The 18,760-nt window shown below is 40.1% G+C and overlaps 1 protein-coding gene across 1 annotated transcript in view; it reads right to left on the reverse strand.

The window, feature by feature from the left end:
* Positions 1-3,648: 3,648 nt before the first annotated feature.
* HDAC9 (histone deacetylase 9) overlaps positions 3,649-18,760 on the reverse strand; it is a gene marked incomplete at its 3' end in the record, with an annotated part of 225,766 nt that continues 210,654 nt past the window's right edge. Inside the window, exons 22-24 of the mRNA XM_081996501.1 lie at positions 18,211-18,295; positions 12,911-13,064; positions 3,649-3,688 (exon numbers count right to left, since the gene is read on the reverse strand). Coding sequence (XP_081852627.1) covers positions 3,649-3,688; positions 12,911-13,064; positions 18,211-18,295 — 279 coding nt within the window. The remainder of the gene's footprint in view (positions 3,689-12,910; positions 13,065-18,210; positions 18,296-18,760) is intronic.

Below are 18,760 nucleotides of genomic sequence, written 5' to 3' on the forward strand. Positions count from 1 at the left end.
TTTTAGCAGTTCTGAGATTTACTATTCATCATTGTTTCCACTCCAGCCCAGGTAAAAGCATTAACCTGGATAAAAATCATTATTTTCTTGATATCCTGAGTTGTATCACTTTTTAGTTTTCAGTTTCTAGTATGAATTTAAGGACCTAAGAATACAAAAAATTTAATGACCTATGAATAAAAGAATACAAGAAAAGCCCCACTGAGCTTAATATTTAGTCCCTAAGACTGGGGAAGGATATGAACTGGAGCAAGCCTGTTAGTGGTACTTGCTGCTGAGACGTCTCTCAGCTTGGTGGCTTATGGACACCTTGATCCAGAGGCAGAGTGCAAATCCCTTCACGCTTCTCCTGTGAGGCAAAGATTTGCTGCTAATGGCAATGGCAGCCTGGGGTGGTGGTCCTGTGGGATGCCCTCCCACCCACACGCAGCCCCTGTGCCTCCAGCAGCAGGCAGAGGGTCATCCTGGCTCCAAGGGCTCTCTGCCACCTCCTCAACTTCAGCTTCTCCATGGAATCACACAGAAACTACCCTTTAACCCCCATGTTTATCCATTTCAGTTCATTTTTAGAAGTAATCTAAGCTCAGATGTAGGTATTTTGGCAGCCAGCTTGAAATATGTGGGACTTAATTTTCAGAGGTGTCAATCTCCCCAGCCTAAACTGAGGTCCATGGGACACATGAGACTGTGATGTCATGTCAAAAACAGCTCCTAAGCCTCTGAATTTGGACATCAGAAACGGAGAAACACGCAATTTGTGCATCTTTCTGAAATTCTTGGAATTTGTTGTTGAATCCAGATAAAACTGGGCATTTTTAAGAGTGTCTATGTGAATATTTCCCTGGAAGTATGTCTAAAATTGCTGGGAGATATTTTAACTGTAGTCCATGGGGAGCTATTGATGGTAATAAAAAATACTGTGAGAAGAAAACAGCAGCAAGTGAAATTGCCCTTTCAGAAAACCCAGGTCTGCTTTGAAGGAAGTGTTGATATTCACCATAAGCCTCGATCATTTCCCAGAGGGCTGTACGGTGCCTTGTAATGACATAATCAAAAAGTAATGGTGTTCTGGACTTCAGGAAAAAAAAAAAAGCAGGGCCTGATCCGTCTCCCATTGAAATCAAAGAGGATTTTGCTGTTGACTTCAGTGAGAACAGAGTTCTGGACACAATCTGTGTGCAGTTTATTTGCACATTTGCTTATCCAAATGATCCTAACTTTAACCAATAGCATATCTAGATGTCTGTCTGGGAGTACGCCTGTACAAATGCATAAGTGTGAGTTTATAATGTGGTTTAATTCAAATTATTCTGGCATTTTAAAAGCATTTCCAGCTACAAAGGACAGCTTTAGCTGATTTCCACCCCAGAATATAGACTTTAATCGGTAAAGTTTGTAACTCACATTTCAGGCTGCAATTCATATTCAATTTCATGCAAGCTGAGGACACAAGCAGATTTTGCATTTGTGGGGTTAATTTTAAAATGATCTTACTATGCACTCAATTAAAATTTTGCAGCCATTATTTCAAAATGTGAAAAGCTCTACAAATTACCCAACTCATCAGCTATGGTCCTTGGTTTCCTTGAAGGGAAACTTCTTTGATGACCACAAGAAAATTGCAGTAAATGGCAAGCAAGATTGCCATCACAAGTCTGCTGAAAATACAGGATGAACTCCTGATTGCTTTAGTCATGTGAACAACCCCTTCAGAACAGCCCAAAGTCAGGCAAGGTGGCTTACACCAGGAGTTAATTTAGCCTGCTGGGACTCTTTGCATTACTAAAATGAGCGTGATTTTGGCTTGTAAATGGGGGGTAGAATTTTATTTCACTTTCTGAGGGGCATACATCCATTTTAGAGTAAACCTTTCAGAATAAAAGTTTACTTCAGATTATAGGAAATGACATTCCTTTTTTAGATTTCCCTTTTCAAAGCATGCCTCAGATTTCTAACTTGTAGCAGAGAGCTTTTGTATAAGTAATAAAAGTCTTTAAAATTAAAATGCTAATCGTAAACAAACCCAAATGCATGAAAGATATAGTCTGACTGCATAACAAAAGAGAATTATATAATTCTATTTGAGTGAAATCTTTCATCTTTGATTTACAGGTTTGAGTCTGCCTATAACTGAAACCATATTGTTCCATATCTTTCATATCATAGCCTTCCCCAAGATCTTGTTTTAATTAAGGTTCCTTTCAGATTTCAGAATAAAAAGCATGACAGTCTTCACTTATGGCTTTAATATATCTTTTGAGTTTGGAAAATACATAAAAATGAACATCACTTGCTTTTAAAAGCTGAGCGAGCTATCAAATACTGCAAGACGAATACTTCAAGGTATGTCCCAGGGTTCATTAGGTGAGAAAGTTGTAAACAAAATACAAGTTGCTGTAGCAGAGTTTTGTTCATTTGAAGTAGTCTTACATACATGCCCTATCTCTTTCTCTGACAGTAAGGCAACACGTGTAACAGTTTAAGCGTTCATTATCAGCTAAAGGCACAACTCTACGTTACGTTATCAAACATGGAATTAAACAAACAGCTAAAGTCACGTTGCAGGGAGATCTTGCTGCACTTTGGGGATCTAAAATAAAGCCTAAACCCTTTGAAGCTCCTCAAGCAACATCAGTTCTCTTGGTGCAGGACTACATAAAAGAATCAGTTCGTATTCACATGATGACCTGTAAAAAAAAAAAACCCAACACAACCTCACAGAAACACCTGAGCTTCAAATGAGCTGCACGCAGTTACTGAAGATCACTGCTCTTAGAGTCAGGACGCAGAAACATTTCAGAACAAACTAAAAACACATTTGAAAAGCCATCCATTTTTCAGAGTCTACTTGATCTCTGCTGCACATCTGGTGAGAGCTACTGTCAACTACGGAGGGTACAGCACTTTTTCTTAAAGGCAGAAGATTGCTCATTTTGGAGAATCGTGAATGTGTTTGTATGATACAAAAGATTGCATGGTATGGGGAGGGATGGCCAGGAAAAGGCAAAAGAAAATAAAGCACCACCAAGCACAGTGCTTCGGGGGATTTGTAGTACAATAAGAAGTGCTTTCCCTTTAGCTAAATTCCCTCATTGTAATTTACACACCTTTCACTTATTCAGCTAAGAACTCATTACAGGGAGTTAAAAAATAGCACATAAAATAAAGGTGGGTTTTTTTTTTCATTACACAGAGCAAAGAAAACAAATTCTATTAACAGTTTAACACAGTATGAAAAAAATTACCCAGTAAAAAGTGTCAGAAACTGATTCATGGAGTTTACAGAGCATTTTGCTGGCTGTTGCAATTCTCATATCTATAATCTATCATGTAGAATTTTGTAATACTCTATTTCACAATTTATGTTGGTGAGTGGGTCAAACAGCATATAAAAAGCATGCTCTAGGCTCTTTCTCCCAAGCCCATTTTACTGTAACTCTAGAATTGTAGCGGTTACATTTAAGGAATCTTTAGGGCCCTTTCAAGTCCCTCCAAAGAACAAGTGAAGCTGCTATTCAGTCTTGTGCCCACTGTTTATGTTCCATCTGATCTGTGCCACCCAAGCAGCAGACAAGACATGTCTGAGGGTGCTTTGGGGGGATACACAATGATGTCACCCACAGGAAATATCAGAGAGGACTTGGCACTTCACAAGGCTGGCTCTTCTTCCATGGGCTCGCCAGCAGCTCTGTAAAAATAAACAGGCAATCAGAATACGGCACAAGAGTACACAATGACATTGTAGATTTTCATGCATAATCAAAGCTGATTTTTCAGCGCGCTCTGATGTTTATTTGTGTTATTCAGTTATCCATAAATAGAGTTTCTTTCCTAGGAAGTATAAACAAATGTCAAGTGGAAAAACATTTTAGATCCAAGCAATCACTGAAAATGTTCCTGTTTATATTAAAATATGTCAGAATATTTTATAACTTTTTGTCCAGAAATGTACATGCTTTGTGTCAACAGAGTTAAATAATTTCATGAAAAAAATAGCTGTGATACTTTTACTTTACAAACTTTTGCAACTAAAAATATATGCATTTATTTTTTTCAAGTGGGCCCATACCATTAAAGTGAAATAGTTCACTAGTAGCCAAGTAGTTAGCAGTGTTTCTTCTGAGGTTCTTCTTCAGTCCTCTGATTTTTGATTCTATGCTTTTGTAAATGCATTACCTGCCTGCCTGTCTGCAACTTCTGAGACCAAATTCTGAACTCAATCAGCAGATCACTGTCCTAGAGAAGCTATCTATTAATAATATCAAATCTGATTATACGTATATCTTTTCCCGGCAAGATCAGCTCTTTAAAACATCCTGTAAGAAAACAGTGGGGACATATGCTGAGCTGGCATGAAGTGTCATAATTCTTTGGATCTGACAAACTACCACACCTGAGAATTATGCTGGCAATTATAAACTGTGAAGCTTCTGAGATCACGGTGAGACCTCACTACTGAAGGGCGTAAGAATTTGGACCTAAACCTTCTTTTACCTCAGTCTGGCAGAACACTATATGACAAATAAGCTTAAGACCTCCTTAAAAATAATCACTTCAAGCAATTTTGTAATGAGGGTAGAGCAAAAAGTAAATGCAAATTAATAAATGAGACGCTTACCAGTTAAGTCTTGTAAGCCAGTATAATAACTGGCTTCAGTAAAATATCCCTCAGAAAGTACAAACTCATGAGATCCCATGGAAAAAAAAAGTAATTAATGGGGGCTTGCATGGGCTTTGGTAGTTTATTCAGCAAGGAAGCCAGAGAATTTTAAATGAATCTGGAATTTATTAAAGTCTTTCCCGACGAAAAATTCAGCAGTGTGTCTTTAAATTATTTTATACAGGTTATTCCTTTATGATTTGGCATGACCACAGCTCGTATGTTGAAAAATATGTCAGATGAACAATATATGAAGAAGAAGATGGTTTTCAGACTAATCACTTTCCAAAGGGTTATTGACCCTAAAAGATTACTAATCTATAAATCTCAAATCTTTTGTTCCTCACCACACAGCGGAGAATGTTTCACGTGCGCAGTAACCACTGCAGCTCCCTCGCGCCTGAGAGGCGAGGTGAAGCCCTCTTGTGTTCCCTCTCTTGCCCCTCTTCCATTGTTCTGGCTTGCAGCAACGACCGCAGAGTAGCAGCCAGGGTGGGATGGAGCCCAGCCTGCTGCTGAGGTCCTCAGGTGGGGTAAAGGACAACGCAGCGTGTGGGGAATTCATACTGATGGGGTGTGTTGCTGCTGTGACGACCACGTGCTTCCACTTTCTCCAGCCACTTTCGGAAGACCCGCACGTCCTCTGGCATAATGCAAAAGTGCAATAAGCCCTTGCTAAACATCCAGGACCTCATGGGAATGTCTGGAAAGAGGATAATTTGGAAGCAGATGACAGTTCAGTTTTTAGGTTCTGCTGTGAGTAAGCAAATGAGAAGAAATAGTTGTCAATCGATTTCAACAAGAGATTGTCAGAGCAGAAAAGAGTGGAGCTCTGGAAAACCCCTGGAAGTGAAAGTGGCGGTTTGGGTTATTTATAAGGATCTAGGGAAGCAGTACGTGCAACAGTCTGTTCACATGTACTTGGCTTCTGGGACTCACATTCTCATGACCATAGTACAATCGTGAGATGATCGTATTCAGGGTTTTAGTCCTGGGCAATTTTTCAATGATGAGGGTGATTCTGAGTGCCAGGACTGACCTTGAGTGTTATATTCTAATATATTCCAATTTATTCCAACAATATGCCAACATTCTGCATCAGCCAGAGCCTAAGCACCAACAGAAATGTTTATATACAAGTGCCAGATGCAAGGTCCTGTTTGAAAAGGAGAGGAGGTTAGGGTGCCCGGGTGAATCCAGCTGTTGCCTCGCAGTGGGGGTACTCTCACAGCCTTCTCCAGTCTCCTTTTGAAGATTTATGTGTATGCTTTAACTTAATTTTATTAGTGTCAGAGAAGTCACTGGATCTATCCAATGGCTTATCATTAAAAACATACATTTTTATGGGATAATGGCTTGGGCCAGAGTTTTGTGTGGGAGCCAGTAAAATTTTAGGGCCTTTAGTGCAGAGAGAAAAACACTGTAGTCCCATAACACTGGGCGGTGAATCAGTATACACCCATTCTGCAGAAATCAAAAGTTCTAAAAAAAAAATATCGAGGCGGCAGAATCTGACAGGCCAAATTTATGTTACTTCAGTTATGTCACTCTTAGTTACATCAGTTCGGCCAGTCTTCCTGTAGCTGACAAGAAGTTGGCATAAAAACATAAAACAGGCAAAACCTCCCGCCCTGTGTTGTATGGTCTGACTGGTCCCTCAGAGATGCAGCGGTGAGCTCGGGTCTGATCCGGACTGATTCCATGTGGTCAGCAGATTCAGAAAGACGCCGACTGGGACTGTGATGATTGTAGAACCACAACTGTGACTTTTCATTAAGGCTTCACTGTGGCTCATTTAAATTGCAAGTTCCTAGGAGCAGAGCCCTCTTGGGGGGCTGGAAAGAGTGCTCACCTATAGCACTCTATATGAGCAATGCACACTATGGCAGAATGAAGTAGTCTCTTTGCAGTTAACGCTAAACAAAACGATTCCATTTAAACCTTCAAACAACAGAAATAGATGAGGCAAAAATCCTACCATATGGATAAAATCTGCCAAAATGTGTGACATCTTAAGTATTGGTCTGTGGCAGTTGAGGATAAATGGCAACCGGATTATTTATAAGAATATGATTTAAAATTGTTCATATCTACACTTGAAAAAAGTTAATATTTAGGAATATAGATAAAACCTGTACATCATCCAGAAAAGTAAATGTTTTTCTTACCTTATTTTTTGAATTAGAATTACAGAGATTCCTCATAGCTACATCATCACACACATAAAAATAAAAATTCAAGGTATGTTTCAAAGTCACAGAAACTGCTAAACAAAAGATAGATTTGCTGGTGTGTTATGGCTGTTTTATGCCATAATCTGTTCCTAATTTAACTCAGCTGTCTCAGAGAAGATCACTGTAATTGGAAAGTGATCCTCTGGTAGCAGGGAACTGGGGAAAAAGAGGTACATTTCTATACTACGGAGATGATTCAGAGAGTGTCTAAAGACATCATATAAGGGATCCTGTAAGTATATAATCTAGTAAAGATGGACTTTGTATGGACCACAGAAAAAGGAAATAAAACCAAAAACCATCATAGCTTAAGAGCAGAATAAGGTTACTACACATATACTCTCAAAAGATGAATTAATATCCAAAGAAGGCAAATTAAATAAACTATAAACTCTGACAAGTTAAACGCAAACCCTCAATGAGGCAGGCCAAAGGAGAGTCTGAAGAGCAACATGCTAAGGGCATAAAAACTAATAATAAAAAGATCTTTCAAAATACATCAGAAGAAATGATCAAAGCATAAAAGGAGCATCAGGGAAGGTAGACCACAAAAGCAAAATGAACTATTTATATCTGTGTTCACTAGAGAAGTGTCAGGGAGATTTTATTATTTGCAGATGAGCTATCTTAATCTGAATCAGCACTAGAACAAACTGATATATTAAACATTGCCAAATTGCTAAGACCAGATGATATTTGTCCACTGAGTTCTAGGGGAATGCTATTATGTTGTTGCTAAAGTAGTAATTATTGAGCGTATTCTACTGCTTAACTCAGCATCCATGCAAGAGGTGGAGAAGGTAGGAAATGCCATTCCCCTTTTGGAAACTACAGGCGATAGAGTAAGCCTGTATGGGGAAACTGAAAACAGCTATAATCAGTGACGGAATGAGTAGGCATTTGGGTAATAGTAATCTGGGTAAGAGTTATGTCTTAACAGTTACAGAGAAAGCAAGCCTTACAAATTTATTAGAAGTTTCTGAAGGAAATGAAAGAAGAGGGATCAAGTGATATTGCTGAGCAAAGAAAGTCTTCCAACAATTTTATCCAAATGCTCTGAGGAACATAGGTTATGAGAGAAGGTCCTCTCATAGATTAACAATCCATCAAAAGTAGGAAACAGATAATAATACTGGTGAATTTTCACCATGGAGGGATTCTCCACAGCATCTCAAAAGGACTTGTCAGACTACCAGTAGATTTAGGTGATAATGTCTGTCGATGATGCCAATACTAGGCAGTTCTAAAGCCTTTCTGAGTGGAAGAAAAGGTAAGCAAACACAAACTAACACACAATACACAAAACAGGGGGGAGGAAAGCTTTAAATGTTTATACACAGGGATGGCTATGACTGAGAGCTTGGTGTTAATGGTAGAAGAGTGGAGAGCAACTGAAACAAGAAGAAATTCCCAACGTTAAGCTACCGTGTAAATCCAGTGTGCCCAATACCTGGAGTCCTACATGCAGTTACTACTCCATCTCAAAGGAAACTACAAAAGGCACAAAGAGGGGCAAGAATCATCAGAGGTAAGAAATTATTTTCATACCTGGAGGAATACAGAGTCTTTAGACAGCTGAAGCCTTTAAAACCAGAAGTGGGGCAGAGACTATGAGTAAGAAAAGAGCTGCTTTTACTTCTCACAGTGCAAGAACTAGGGGTTCCTCAGTGAATTTATTGGTTAATAAGTTTAGAGCAAAGAAAAAGAAGTGCAATGCCTGATGAGGCTGTGGGATTGACTACCTGAGTGCCAAAGGTGTAAGCTGGTTGAAAAAAAACTTTGAAAAGTGTGTGCCTGGGTAGGTATCCTGGAGGATTTTACACAGGATGGGTCAGATACAACCGTTGAGATCTACCAACTGACCAGGGCAAGGCTGGCGCTCAAACTCTTCTGCTCCTGGTCATCTTCCTTATGCATCCATCACTGGGTGATGAGAGGAAGGTGGGCAAGACGAGGCTGCAGCCTGACCTAGGGAAGCTGCTCCTCCACTCCTGAGCCTGGCTGTGATTTCATATCCTGTGGGGTATGGCCAGGTAGGTGCAAGTTACTCAGCACAGCTGAGGTGGATACCTAAATAGTGAAATGCTAAGTGAAGCTTTATGAGTTGATACACAAACACAGCAAGTGACTCTAGATGGTGGCTAGCTGTACCCCATGATCCAACCCGTTGCTCTAGTATATAATATAATGTATTGTGACTGAAACTGCAACTGGTAGCTCTGTAACACTAAGAGTAATATCTAAAAATTACACTTAGTTTTCATTTCCATTTGAGTAAAATCTATGCTCAGTTGAATAAGGGCTATAAAGTCAAATTCTGATAAATGTCATTCTCAAGATTTACTGTTTGCTATAAAAATAGTAAGTGGAAGAGATCTCCCTGCACACCATTTTATTTTTCCATTTTAATAAGAAACATACAGAAGCTCCAATGTATCAGGGACAACACTGTACTGAATATTTTCATAGCATAATTTCTGAAACGGATGTCTGGCCAAAACAAAATTCTAATCAGCTAAATCTGTATCTCACATAGGGAATAAGTAGTTATCAACACACAAAAGTTATGGTAGTTAGAAATGTTTTATAGGGCATGCTTGTTCCTTTAATTGCATCTGTATTTAAATCCATGTTAGCATCATGCATGTTTTCTTTCCTATCCACAAACTTTTTTCTATATCTGTTCTCTTCTGAAGTCTATAATCAAGTTTCAATTGGATCTTAAAATGCGGAGTTGTGCTTTGGTAAAATAAAACACCAAAAGCGTAGCAGCTTTTCACAGTTTTCTTCATTTAGCCTGCCAGAAGAAATCAAATAAAAAATAATCGGCACTGTCACTTGAAGAAAAGAAGGAAAGAGAGAAGAAAGAAAGAGAACTACTTAAGATGGGCCTTAGCCAGGAGCATTTTATCCTTTATTCATCAGTGGTAAATGAGTCAGATATGAGTTGGCCAGGAAAAGAGCTACTTTACCCAAAATCTGAGTTTAAAGTGAGTCATCTCACTCCAAACACCAATATATCCTCCAACATAACTGGCAAGAGTTTCCCGCAAAGAGGCTCTTGCTGCTGCTCTCTTCATCTGGAGGCCTGACCATCCAAAGCTGAAGTCAACAGGATCCCTACCATCAATTCAGTGAAACATGGTTAGAGATGCAAGCCAGAATTATCAGCCTGGCTGACCATGGTGGGAATTAAGAGAAAGTAAATTGGCTCCTGGCATTATGAAGGAACCCTTCAGGCTGCCCGGTCAGCCACGGTGCTTTCTGCACTGATCCTGCCCTACCTGTCACAACCAACTTTCCCAAACAAACACTCAATGTAAATGCTTGCAACAGGTCTTCAGAGGTGGTCCCCATCTACAATGCAGGGAGCAGAGGTGAATCTACAGTGGCCTTATCAAGAGGGCTTGAGAGCCCAGAAGACTCTTCACGTCCCAGCAGCCTTGTCTTTTGCCATAGAAGGGGGCTGGAGAAGGAGCATTGCATACTTAGTCCTTAATTACAACAAACATAACAAACGTGGAAAAGCAAAGTTGGACTCATCAATACATTACTGTGTTGGTATGTGCCTATGAAACGAACGGCACATTTTCATGAAATGAATGAAATTGTACCGGCATTAAACCAGAGTGTGCAATGTCGAATAAGTCCCTGGATTTATGATCCTGTGCTGGACTTTCATTCATGCTCAAAATGCAGCCAGGTCCTCTCAGGTCTCCCTGCAGCTCAAAGGACTCTCAAAATAGTCACCCTTCAGGGTGACTATTTTTGATTCCATATTCCTCCTTACATTCAGCAGGAAGAAAACAAAGAGAATGATATCCCAAAGCCTCAGAAAACCTAACTATCAATTTTGGCCCAGTGGGACAGCATTTATGTTGTCCTGTCGCTCTCTGATGGCAATCTGGCTTCGGGTGACTTCTTTGTGGGTTATGAATGTGGAAACAGACTTAGCAATGCATGCGTGCATAGATTTTTTTTTTTTTTGTGCTGCTGAAAAATCTCTGCAGCACCACAGAAGATATTTCAAACGAAGCCATTTTTCCACAGAACAATTCATCACGACGGATTTGTCCCTATAAGAGTCCAGAACTGATGGAAGTGTAATGAATCTGGCAGCCACATGAATTCCACTTGTGTACATGTCAGCACATCCTTTTTTTTTTCCATTTCTCTCAGCTCTTCCCTGAAATTCTGTTTTCAGAATGGGTGGAAACTATCACAGGTTATCAGTATGTAGGTAATAAATACAATAATTAAGCGCAGTGTTGGTCAAAGGGTTATTTTGTTCAAATCACGTAGGATCAGCAGTTGCTCTTGATGGCTGTAGTTTTAAGTGAGCGGAGGGGCATAACAAATACAATTCTTGTTTTTTCTGAGCAATGTAAAAATACACAAAATTAACCACAGCCTTTTTCTGACAATTTAAAGCATTGCTTTTTTTGACTGCATTAGTTCCAATTTTTCAACTAAAATTCTTGATATTTCAGAGCTATGCACACACAAGCCGGTACCTTTCTGTCCCTGGCTAGCAGAAGTGTCTTGTAACTGTCACAGATTTATACGACAAACCTTACGTTATTCCTTAGCTGAGCACTGATTAGCACTCTCACAAATCTAAAATATGTCTCCTGTTCATCCCGGATTCTTCCCTAAGGTTTTATGGGTTTCTTTGCAATGACACTAGCACATCAATAGCCATACTATTTTAAAATATAATTACAGTCAGAAAGGTAATTAAGTAAATACTGTGAACTTTACTAGCTAGCTCCGCTCCCTGTGTGTCCCTTTGAGCCATGTCTGTTAACTCGTTGACAGATGAGCGCTCCCACTGTTGGGAGCGGAGCTCGCTCCCAAACGCACCCATAGCTTTTAGCACTGCGCTCTTCCCTCCCAACGCCTATCAGTTCAGTTCTGCGTAAAAGAGCCAAAGCGGGAGGCAAGAACCGAGTCAAAATGTTGCTGTCACGACGTGGGAGCCATGGACCCTTCTGGCTCCACTCCCACCTCCGCTCTGCCTACCCACAGCTCCCTCCGTTCCCTGCCGCTGTTCCACAGCTCTGCTCGCAGCCCGCGGGGAGCTGCTGAGCCGCCTTATAAGGCTTTTTTCTCCTTTCCTCCTCCCTCCCCTGTTTTCTCTGTGTGACAGAAACCGAACGGTTCCACTGCATTTTGGGTCTTCCTCTGTTGGAGAAGGCCAGGAAAGTTTGTCCTTAAAACAAGTAAATGGGAAACTCCAAGAACTTCTGCAGTGGCTGTTCTGACTCCTAACGACCCGTTGAAGAAATACTGTTTTGTGGATGACACAGTATTCAGTAGCTATCAATTTTTTTAATCTCTAATTGGCAAAACAGCCGACAGCAGTTACTGTATCATTTTCTCAATTTGTGAAATTGAAAGCAATCTTCATTAATCTAAAAAAGCAGCTGGCAAGCTGGAAAAACCAGCATTCTCATTCTTTGCTGGTGTACCTTCAGCTCGATACACAGAAAATGTTGGCCCTGATCCTGGTCAGGACTGCTTTAAGTTTTATACTGGCACTGTTCCATTGCTTCCAGGGAAGTAACTTTTAATGCTTGTCTAATAGCATTTAATAATGATTTAAGTCCATCCTTATTAAATTTATCTGACTGTGTGTTAAATGCCTTCCTAGAAAATTAAAACAGGTTTGAATAACTTCCAATGAGAGGAATATGGTTGATTACACTCGATCATGTCTATTTTTCCTCATATGGATATTGGACTTTTTATGTAGTAGTGAGCATTAGATGGGCAGAAAACAAGGTTCTTGTACTAATCATGAACTTTAGTAAAGAATTACACATGCCAAAAAAATACCTGTTAACACAGAATACCTCTGCTTCCAGTGGCCAAGTGAAAGAACTCAAATCCAGGGATGAAAAATTCCAGGTACTTCAATTAGCAGATAATTTTGAAACAACCCTTAGTCTGGCAGTTTTTATCTCACTTGACTGGAGTGAAAGCTTTGCTGTCTGCAATAATTGCATATGCTTACCTGCTGCCTTCCTGAGGGATACACTGCTCGACATCCACTGAAAGAGAGGCCATAGCAGATACCGTTTCTGTCTCCTCCCTCTCTTGTTTCTGAGACTCAGCCAGAGCACAATCCACTGGCACAGAGTATGGCTCCACTGACTTCCAGTACTTGCCTAAGGAAAACACACATAATAATTTATGGGAATTTTAGCTAGCATGGTGGTACAAGCACAGTAATCACTTAGTTCAACACTGGGTGATTATAATTTAAAATCACTGCGGTGTAAGCAGTACAGTTGAAATTTCAGACTGCAGTGAAGAGGTATATTTCTGAACCTAAGAATGCCAAGTTGGAAAGTGCTTTCATTCCAAGGGCCGTGTCACACCCTTCCCCAGAAGGTAATAAACTGGAGGAGTAACACACAGGCTAATGAACTCATACTGTCAGACAAGCTATTGGCTTTATCTCCGCAAGGTGAAGGGAGTTCAGGGCAGGGTTAATACCTAGGAGCTCTGATATGGCAGACAATTGATGCATATACAGCAAATAGGACTAGAAAAACGAACATTGTTGCACAAAGTGCTCACACAGCACTGTCTTGAAAAGGAAAAAAGTCAGAAATGCCAGCTCGGACTGAAGTGATGTTGCCAGAACAATCAGGTTTGTTAGTCCTGGATGTTCTTTCTCCTCCAACCTCAGGGCGTATACTAGAACAATAATTTATTTAAAACTTTCATATATGAACTGGCTGTTGCTGGAAAGCTGCCAGATATCATAAGGAATAGAGATTTCTGGTTTGCTGTGTAAAAACACAGCAGTGGATTAAAAGCATGAGTATTCTCAGCTTTCTGCCTGCAGCAGCAGAGACAGTAAGCAGCTTCTCGAGCAACACGAACAGTAATGGCAGGTGACTGATCACCAATATATAAAATAGTCTGCGACTGCGGTGCTGTTAAGAAACAGAGGTGCATTAGTGGTAACCAGGTGAACAAGTAAGAATTTACATATGTATTTCTTACAGTCCAGTAATCCACTGAGCACTCACTAATTGCTACGTGGATGACACCTGGAAATGAGGAGCTTTGGGAAAGCTGAGAGCTCTGGACCAGAGCTTATTCAGTGTTTAGCAAGAAGCTTCCAGCAGCTGCTGCAGAGGTTGGGTCAGGGTACTTATCTGGGAATTAGATGGAGGGTTTCAACAGCTGTGAAAGAGAGGGGATCAAGTAGGAGACTTTTCCGAGGGCTCAAAGGAGGATTTTGGCAGCTGGGCAGCGGGCTGAGTCGAGGTGCTTATCCAGAGGGTAGCTGGAGGCTTTGACAGCTGTGAGGCCAGGCCAGCAGTGGTGCTGCCTGTGCTGCACGAAGGCTGCTGGAAACTCCCTCGCTGGTAACACAGCTCTCAACACAGTTTCAGGCTTTCGAAAGATAAACTTTTCCCTCCAGTGAGAAAGCAGCTGTCAATAAAGCCTGAAAATGTCTTTATTCAAAAACATCATTGCGAGATGAAAGCCCAAGTCAATGTGTAAGAACAACCAGTGAGCATGGCCAGCGTGTTTCTTTGAACTCTAATAGTGTGCACGTTTGAGTAGTTAGCAGAATCTTTAAATAACGGGGACCTTCTGGGGATAAAATGTAAAGTGTATTAAGTATCCTACAAAGTTGAGATTAAGTGTTAGGAGGTTGGCTTTGCTCCAAAGGCATGAAAGACACAGCTAAAAAGTTATGTACATAACAGTAGGCTCAATGATTGGAGCCTGGCAAATTTTATAAAAACAAGACAAAAATATTCTCTATTATTACTGTGCTCAGAGACCATATTCTCTATTCATTAAAAAAATACACTAAAAACAAACAAAAAAGTTATATGAGCATTCCACAATGTTCTCACAGATCATATGTGCAAAAGTCAGTCTTTGCAATATACACCCAATTCAAACCCTATAATTTATGAGCTAAATGTTCGCAGGGTGGGTGGGGTTTTTGTTGCAGAAACAGATGTGCAAGAAAATCAAATCTGTTGGCATGGGAATAATACCCCCTCTTGCCTATAAAAGAAATGAACCCATGTTCACTGCTGGAGTTTTCAAGGGCTCTTATTCATAAAATAAAATATTAGTAACCAGCTACCACTGTGTTGCTCTCCTGCAGCAACAATAAAACAGCATCAGTGAGGATTGCTACATCGCAGTCGTTCATTCACACACAGGCTCGCACACCAGCTGCCCCCTGAATCCTGACTTTCTTGTAACACTAAAACTCAGGGCCAATTCAAGCGTATTAGCGGGCTCTCTGTGCCCATTTAACCACCCTTCGCTCCCACGCGGTCCGTGATTTTCCTCGTTTCCCTGCGTCGCGTATTGTGTTATGAGAGGGGCTTCGGCGATCGCGAGGGAGAGCAGAGGCAGGCGGGGAGCAGGTGGCAGCACCGATGCTGCAGCGGAGGGTCCTGGAGGAGAGGAGCGCATGGCAGGGTGTTTGTGGCTTGTGGGAGGAAATTTTAAAGCAGTGCCAATTAGGAATAGCATCCAGGTAGCAGCGGGTACCTCGTGCAAAAGAGGGCTCTCTGGTGCTTGTGAAAAAGCAGTGGCAGATTTTTCTCTAAAATTGGAAAGCTGTACCTTACAAACACCTGTGGTAAGCAGAACAGCTTTGCAAGCTTCTTGTTATAAAGAACACCATTTATAAGTTGTGCACAAAACGTACAGGGCTTGCATGTGTGCTCAACCAAAAGATTTGCAGGCAAAGTCTTGTGGAACGGAGAGGCAATCACAGCACGCAGCTGCAAAGGAGCTTTGTTAGAAACCCGAGGTATGCTGTGGATTGACAATTAAATGAGCTCAAAAAGATCTGCCTCAAACTGCTCACATCTCTGAAAATGTAATTTCTACTGTGCTATACTGGAATGTGAAGTTCTACTGGTGCTGTTACATTCATTGAGAAGAACTTGGTGGAGCTCAGGGGAAAGAATGAAGCATACTGCTGGTTTCATTCATACAAAACTTGAAGAGCAACCACGGCTTGCAAGAGCAAACAATGAAACCAAATCAGTCTTCTAGGTATGCTTTAGCTTTCAGCATGAAAATGTGCTTAAGTCTCCCTCAAAGATTTGTGGGAGCACTGATCATTACCGGGAAATAATAAAAGTGGTGTTTCTGTGACTGTTACAGGCATTTGTGATTGCCTTTCACAGATAGATTTGGACATGCTGTACCATGGCTTGCTTGAAAAAAAAACAGTTTGGGGGTGGTATTCAAGCTAGTGAAGAGGATTGTTTAGAAATAGCATATTACATGGGTGTGGGACTACTACTTCCAAATGTATTACATTTCCAAAGGAGCTTTGGATCACTGTCACAAACAAAACATTTATACAAATTCCATTCTAGTTAGAAAAAAGTTGTTTCCTCTCATTGTCTAACTAAGTATTGTATCTTCAATTTTTTGCAGCAAACACAGAGAAGGGACTTTTTTTGTCTAAAATACTGCTAGTATTTGTTATCAAAGTTGGATCACAGAAATAGACTCAATATACATGCAAGCAATCATCCAAACAAATTGGGCTTTCTCAGCATCTCTTGAGGTGCTACCCCACAGCCTAATGCTTTTCAGCCTGCATAACTCCCTGTAATATTCAACATCTACTTGCTTCTCTTAATTCTCTCTAAATATGCATCCTCCATAAAGCTGCACTAAACTTCTTCAGTGGTCCTTTCTGTCATCCAGGCATACTCCTCTCTAACACTTGGTCTCTCTCCAGACAAAATAATGTATGCATAACCTTTTAGGTAATAGCTGCAAGAAAAACCAGAATATTGTGTGTAAATAACTCCAAACACTGAGCAGCCCGACTTAGGTTTCAGAAGAATAGCTCACTGGACTGCCGTGACCATACCAGCTCAGCTCAAACCTAACCTTGTTCTGAACAAGCAAGGTTAAGCCACTCTGCAGAGCTCTGAACTGTGTTTTTAGACACACACACTATATTTGTTCCTAAAACCATTGCCTTCTTTCTGAACTGCAGTGATTTGTGTGCATTTCTAGTAAGGCACTATGCCTTTCTGGAGCCAGTATTAATTTTTTTTTCTCAATTCACCCTTTTTTGCTTCAGATCCTTTTTCATTAAATACATGTCTTATTTCAAACAGAATTGAATATTCTTTCTTAATGTCTGTGGCCTGTGTGCAGCTTTCTGTCCTTATTATCATTTGCAAATCTGCTCTATCTTTCATAGTACATGAATAGTACATGAATTTCTTTAACTCGCTGATTCCTTCCAGATCATTAACAGGGAATTTTAAGGAAGATACTAACTCATGAGCTACCCTAGGACATACCACCCAGCAAAATGACTAACTGGAATTTATCATATACAGCTGATTTACTTAGAGCATTTACATATCTGAGTGACTACTGCATATGAGGGATGAATTATAGGCCTACAATGAATTTTAATTGTCACTTCACAGCTAAAATCATATTGATTATTACTGCATGATCAATGGATAATACATGGCGTCCCTTTTAAAAACTGCATTTATTTTATACAGATGAATCCCCATTATTTGTGATTCATCTAACATGAAACAAAACATTTGTTATCCATTTGTTATTGTTAAGGAGCCAGCAAACAGCAGAAGTCAGGAAGCTCCCATTGCCTCGGTAAAATGGCAGAGAGCAGAAGATTAGAGAATTTAAGGGAAGTCTGCTCAGCTGGATTAAGGCAACTGATGGCAAAGAAGAAATTTTTCTGTGAGACCAAATTCCCTAAAAAAGCATCTGGGTAGTAAAAGGTTGGAGTCAGGGCACAAAAGTGAAGCAATCAAGTACCCTCTGCATCAGAAACACAATAAAATCACATATTTGTTAGCATTGTTCCATGGATCAGTGCCCATTTTCTGCTTTTGAACTTTATCACAAGCTCCTATACATCTCAAAGCAAGTAACTTTAAAGGGGCTGCACAAACAGAATCTGAAGAAACTGTTTGTTAGAGCTCTAATCTACCTCTCTGTTCCCGTTTCTCACTGACAAACATCTATTTCATTCAAGCTGCTGTGGAATGGAAAGAATTGGGAATAATCAGGAATTGGAAAGCTCTAAATAATTTCAATGGGTTATCTTTTCAGGGCTAAATACACAGCAGAAACTAAGAGATGTCAAAGAAAGAAAAATAAAAGCATTTATATATGCACTAAACGGCTTATTGGTTTACACATAAAACATTTGCCCTCTCTTTTCTCTGAAACAATAGTTTAATGTCTATGACATTAATTAATAATAACAAATACCCCAAACCCACCAACCCAAACTGAGAAACATACTTTGAATTTCAGTGGTCTTTTTTAAAGAAGCTATTGCATTCATATTGGGGATTTGGTGCACAATATCTTCCGGGAGAGGCTCCAGCTGCAAGAATAGAATAGAATAATATAAATTTTCAATAAGCCACAGGGAAGTAAAACAAACTGAAACAATCTAATCCTCAGGAAAAGCTCAGCCCAAGAACTGGTTAACATTTTGCTGGTATCAGTTCTAAAAGTATAGCCATGATTTTGTTTTCTCTTTTCCAGCCATGTAATTGAATTCCAAGGGGCTTTTCTATTGGCTGCAAGACTAATCTATGGAGTCTCTGAAGCAGGTGCATGTCTGTGTATTATTCATTAAAAAAATGCTAGTTATTTGTGTAATTTTTGTAGGTTCCTCACAAACCAAATTCCACTGCGTCTGTATACGCAGCTGGGCACTCCAAACAAAACCTTGCTGAAGCCACACTGGAATCGAAGTGTGCACTCTATTATCTTTATTTTTCTGGTGTTATTACATCTAACCATCTTACACATTTTAAGATTTATAGGGGAAAACCATAAAACA

The sequence above is a fragment of the Phaethon aethereus genome, assembly GCF_964289735.1.
Source record: "Phaethon aethereus genome assembly, chromosome: 2".
Classification (NCBI taxonomy): Eukaryota; Metazoa; Chordata; class Aves; order Phaethontiformes; family Phaethontidae; genus Phaethon; species Phaethon aethereus.